The sequence below is a fragment of the Taudactylus pleione genome, unplaced genomic scaffold, assembly GCF_031769625.1.
Source record: "Taudactylus pleione unplaced genomic scaffold, aTauple2 ptg001330l, whole genome shotgun sequence".
In the NCBI taxonomy this organism is placed as follows: domain Eukaryota; kingdom Metazoa; phylum Chordata; class Amphibia; order Anura; family Myobatrachidae; genus Taudactylus; species Taudactylus pleione.
The window spans coordinates 1,048,375-1,054,374 of NW_028285730.1; the positions used below are offsets into that span (position 1 = coordinate 1,048,375).

General features: G+C 49.6%; 1 protein-coding gene across 1 annotated transcript; it reads left to right on the forward strand.

The window, feature by feature from the left end:
• Window positions 1-3,593: 3,593 nt before the first annotated feature.
• On the forward strand, window positions 3,594-4,605 carry LOC148443133 (uncharacterized; the record flags this gene model as incomplete). The annotated part of the gene is made up of 2 exons (XM_088463186.1): window positions 3,594-4,140; window positions 4,360-4,605. Coding segments are annotated over exons 1-2 (793 nt in total), but the record flags the coding sequence as incomplete, so codon positions are not given.
• Window positions 4,606-6,000: the final 1,395 nt, after the last annotated feature.

Consider the following 6,000-nt stretch of genomic DNA (forward strand, 5'->3'; position numbering starts at 1 on the left):
CGGCAGTTCGATTCCCGGCAGCATCAGGCCGACAGTGGAACAGATCCCGGCAGCTGGCTTCCCGGCTGTCATATCCCGGCGAGGGTGAAATGGCCGACATCTAGATGTAGACGCTGCTCATTTGCTCATATAATGTCAGCCGGCTTCCCGATTGCATCCCGTCAAGAGTGCTCTAGGATGCCTGCAGCTGTACTTTCTCCTGTGTTAAAGGAACAAATTAGTGAAGGCTGATGGCCATAGCACCGATTGCTTGGGATTTCCTGCAGAAGTATCACAAGTGCTTAGGGACGATGACTGAAAGCTAAAATAAGCAAACCGTTTATAAGGGCATACGTCATGGAGCACCATAGCAACCAATCAGCTTTTAGTTATCCTTTATAAAGTACTTTCTATAAAATTAAAGACATAATCTGATTGGTTGCTATGGGTAACTTCTCCACTTCTCCAGATTTGATAATTTCCCCCCAGCGTCTCTACTGCATTGTGTGTCTCACTTTACCCATGATATATTACACTTTTCTTCACAGTAAACAAATTAGGGGACTTGAAATAGGGGTACAGATTGCTGACCCTGCCAACAACTGACCGTGCAGGGCGGCGTTACCGTTACCTGTCTCTTCAGTCCATTCCCAGCAGTATATCCTGCTCTTCTCGTCCCTATTTCCCAAGCACCTGATTGGGGAGTTATATGTCCCAGTCCTGGCACAGCTCGGAGGTAGTGCATCCATATACCCATCAGCCATAACATTGAAACCACCCCCTTGTGCCACCAAAACAGCTCTGACCTGTTGAGACAAAGACTCCACAAGACCCAGGATCATGATAGTCAGAATGATTATGGTCACAATTTCATCGATTCTGAGGTTCAGTATAAGGGTTAGGCTGCGGGAGGGGTGGGTGAGGGTTAGGCTGCAGGAGGGACGGGTTAGACTGTGGGAGGGGTGGGTGAGGGTTAAGCTGCGGGAGGGATGGGTTAGGCTGCGGGAGGGGAGGGTTAGGGTTAAGCGAGGGGAGGGGGAGGGTTAGACTGCAGGAGGGATGGATTTGGCTGTGGGCAGGATGGGTTAAGCTGTGGGAGGGGACAGTTAAGGTTAGGCTGCAGAATTGATGGGTTAGGATGCGGGAGGGGTGGGTTCGGGTTAGGCTGCAGGAGGGGACAGTTAGGGTTAGGCTGCAGGAGGGGAGAGTTAGGGTTAGGCTGCATGTGGGATGGGTTACACTGTGAGAGGAGATGTTAAGGTTAGGCTGCATGTGGGATGGGTTAGGATGCCGGAGGGGACAGTTAGTGTCAGGCTGCATGTGGGAGGGGAGGGCTAGGGTAAGGCTGTGGTAGGGGTGGTTAAGGTTAGGATTGAGATTAGAAAAAATTACAAAAATCTGTCATGATTTTGACTATTGGGATTCTGACCGTCAGCATTGTGACTATTGGGATCCCGTACCCAACCCCTAAAGAAGGTATCCTGTGGTATCTGGCATCAAGATATTATCAGTAAGTCGTGTAAGTTGCAAGGTGGGGCCTCCAGACTTGTTTTTCCAGCACATTCTATAGATGCTCGATCGGATTGAGACCTGGGGAATTTGAGTCATCACCTTGGTCTTTTCTTCTGTCATGTTCCTCAGACCATTCCTGAGCAGTGTTTGCAGTGTGGTCGGGCGCATTTTCCTGCTGACACAGACCACTGCCATCAGGGAATACCGCTGCCATGAAGGGGGGTACTTGGTCTACAACAATGGTTAGGTGGGTGGTACGTGTCATAGTAACATGCACATGAATGGCAGGACACAAGGTTCCCCAGCAGAACATTGCCCAGAGCTTCACACTGCCCCTGCCGGCTGCCTTCTTCCCATAGTGCATCCTGGTGCCATCTCTTCCCCAGGTAGATGACACACGCGCTCTCGGCCGTCCATATGACGTAAAAGAAAACATAATTCATCAGACCAGGCCCCCTTCCTCCATTGCTCCATGGTCTATGGTCTAATTGTGACGCTCATATGCCCGTTGTAGGTGGTGGACAGAGCTCAACATGGGCACTCTGACTGGTCTGCAGCTACGCAGCCTCATGCAGCAAGCTGCGATGCTCTATGTGTGACAGCATTGGTCGTCCTCATGAGAGAGGATTGGATTGGCTATACTGTGCTCCCCACAGGCATCAATGAGCCTTGGACGCCTATGTCCCTGTCACCAGGTGTCCTTCCTTGGACCACGTTTGGTAGGTACCAACCACTGCACATGGGAACACCCCACAAGACCTGCCGTTTTGGAGATGCTGTGACCCAGTAGTCTAACCATCACAATTTGGCCTTTTTCAAAGTTGCTCAGATCCTTATGTTTACCCATTTTCCCTGCTTCCAACACATCAACGTGTATATATATATATATATATATATATATATATATAGTGCCTTGCAAAAGTATTCACCTCCCCCCCCCCTTGGCTTTTTACCTTTTTTGTTACATTACAACCTTTTCATTTATTTATATCTAAATTTTATGTGATGGATCTACACAAAATAGTCTAATTTGGTGAAGTGAAATGAGAAAAATATACAGTATATAAAAAAGAATCTTTATAAAGAAAATTCTGAAAATTGGCATGTGCATATGTAATCACCCTCTTTGCTATGGAGCCCCTCAAAAGTTCTGGTGCAACCAATTACCTTCAGAAGTCTCACAATTAGTGAAATGAAGTCCACCTGTGTGACATCTAAGTGTCACATGATCTGTCAGTATAAACTCACCTTTTCTGAAAGGCCCCAGAGGCTGCAACACCACTAAGCAAGAGGTATCACACCATGAAGACCAAGGAGCTCTCCAAACAAGTCAGGGACAAAGTTGTAGAGAAGTACAATTCTGGGTTGTGTTATCAAAAAATATATCCAAATTTCTGATGATCCCCCGAAGCACCATCAAATCCACCATCATCAAATGGAAAGAACATGGTACCACAACAAACCTGCCAAGAGAGGGCCGCCCACCAAAACTCACAGACCGGGCAAGGAGGGCATTAATCAGAGAGACCGCACAGAGACCAAAGGTAACCCTGAAGGAGCTGCAGAGTTCCACAGCAGAGACTGGTGTATCTGTGCACGTGACCACAATAAGCCGTACACTCCATAGAGCTGGGCTTTCTGGAAGAGTGGCCAGAAAAAAGCCATTACTTAGTGATAAAAATAAGATGAGTTTGCCAAAAGGCATATGGGCGACTCCCAAAATGTATGGAGGAAGGTGCTCTGGTCAGATGAGACTAATACCCCTTTCAGACAGAGAAAAGAACCCGGTAATTTTCCGGCTCTTGCCGGGTTGACTCGGGTTTTTTTTCTGTCTGAAAGGGTCTACACGGGACCTGGTTCCCGGTACTATGACCCAGGTATTTACCAGGGTTTTTCCCGGGTCTTACATGGGTTGGCGGCTGTCTGAAAGGCGCCGACCCGGGTTTTTCAATTCCGGGCCTAGTAAACAGCGCTTATTGGCTGACATGGCGGTGCACAGGCTGAGCGGCTGGGTCTCCCTGATTGGCTGAGCGGGCGTGGTAGTGGTGCTGGCGTCTGATGTCACAATTGTGCTGCAGAAAAGGAGAGAGAGAGAGAGAAGCATGGCGCACTGGAAGGATGAGGAGATCCGTGAGTTGCTGGCAGTCAGAGGGGAGGAGGAGATCCGCAAACAGATCAGTGGCGCAGTGAAGGACGCGATAGTCTACACAAACATAGCTAAGGTCCTCACCTCAAGGGGCATTGTGCGGACCCAGCAGCAGGTAGTGAACAAACTGAAAGCTCTACGCAAATACTACAACAAAGTTCACGACCATGACAGGCGGCAAAGTGGTGCTGCCAGAATGGAATGGGTTTACTACGATCAGTGTAATGAAGTCTTTGGCAATTCTGCACTGGTTAATCCCATTGCCATATCATCGTCTAGTTGTGCATCTTCACGAAGTGTTACCCCGGAGAACAGCCAATCCTGCCCAATGACACCACCAATACTCTCTGATGACATCACAGAGATAAGTGACACAGATCCGATGGCTGCCACGGGGGTCCCAGACACCAATACACTTGAGGGTGTGGTTGAGGCGAGTGGAAGCAGTGCGAGTGGGACGCCAACTCCTGCACAGACTGAGAATGCGACATTGCGCAGGAACAGTAAGTTACTATGCACCCACTATTTTTGGGATGTTAACATTGTCCTGTGTTGACTTGTCATTATAGTATGACTATGCTGATCTTACTATGCTGAAATCCAGACTCAATGTATCTGTTGCAATGTGAAGCTAGTGTGCAGTAGGCCACAAGCACATATGTGTTTACATTACGGCTTTGAATTCATTTGTAAATGTATTTTTTCTTTTCTTCTATTCCTTGTCTTTGAAGTACCAGAGCGGAAGAAAAAAACTTCCAAGATGGAGCTAGCAACGCGCACAATGACCAGAATCCTGGTAAATCGGCTGCGAGATTCCGATGCTGAATTCCGGGCACAGGAGGATACCCGACTCCAGCGCTTCTTTCACAATGAAAGAGAGATACAAAATTCATTTGTCAGTCAGCTTGTTGGTCTACACGAACGAATTTCACGTGAAAACAGAGAGGCACAGATGTCCTTCCTTAACGGTCTAGTGTCTGGGGGGCCTATTCATCAACACTAAAATAACGTTTCTACTTCAGGGTCCATAGGGGGTCCACATGGTCGACCTTGGGGTATAGCTTGGATCTGGATCCACGGGCACCATACAGTTAAAGCTTTAGCTCCCAGGATGCACTTGGGTCCTCCTCTATACCCCACCCCTGAGCCACAGGCACCTCAGTTTCAGTTTGGTGCCGGCCAAAGTCGGTTGCCCTGTGCAGTGGGGCCCCTACGCTTTATTTTTACAGAAGAAAAGTTTTTTATTTTTTCTCTCGTGTTTTACACTTAATGCGGCAGCATAGGACTGTCCTTCTGGACGTCCACGCTGCCGCTCCAACACCCCGCTGGCGCTGTGACGCCAGTACTGCTCTGGGGATCGCAGCGGGACCCCGGAGTTAGTCCTAGCATGGCTCCGGGACCTCCCTCTGACTGCTGCCGGACTCTACGGGGAACAGGTAAGCTGCGAGCAGCGCTCTTAGTGCCGCTCGCGGGGATAAATGCAGTCAGTTGCTGCCGGTCTCTGGGGACAGACCGGCGGCGCTAGTAGCGGCGGCGGGCTCCCCCTCATGCAGGCATACCCCGCGCTCCGCTGGACCACCAGGGTATAAGTTCCGGGGTGGAACCGGCATCCCTGGGGTTAAATACTAGCCAGGGGAGGCAGCCTTCCCTGGTTTAGCGGCTCCTCCCCTCAGCTCAGCGCGCCTTTTCTCGTGTACTGGCATCGCTGAGCTGCTCCTCTGCTGGCCACTCCTCCTCAGAGCTCTCCGACTAACGCAGGCTCCCAGGCAGGTGCATGGTCAGGTCCCCCTGTGTACCTCTCCCCACCAAAAGGACAGTGTACACAGCGCTATAACTCCCCCCAGACACTGAATCTGGGTGGTTGAGGGTAGCGATTGGTGCAGTAAGTACAATCTTCCTGCATTGTATGTGACTTTGCTAGTGCTGCTGTCTGTACTTATTTTCTAATTGCTGTCAGCTTATGTCTATCCCTTTGCTTCTCCTACAGCCCGAAGGTGTGTGGGGGAGGGGCGTTTTTCTATTAACCACTTTTATAAATCATGTATTTGTGAGGTCAGTCACATACTGTTGTGTGCTACACAGTACCATATTTTTGGGCCTGTTTGTGTTGCATGCTGGTGAGTGCGAGGGTGTTAACACCGTATGTCCTCTGCTGATAAGTATTTATTGCATAATTACTGTATCATGTCTGATGAGGAGACTGAGCACTCCGGGGCTCCTGTGTTGCTTTCCTGCAGACGCTGTTCTGCTGGTGTTAATGGGGGGGATTTATCTCAGGATGGTCTTTGCGGGCAGTGCCAGCTGGCACCAGGCCCCTCTATACCCCCTATACAGCAGGACCCCCTTGGGCGATGTTTTCACAA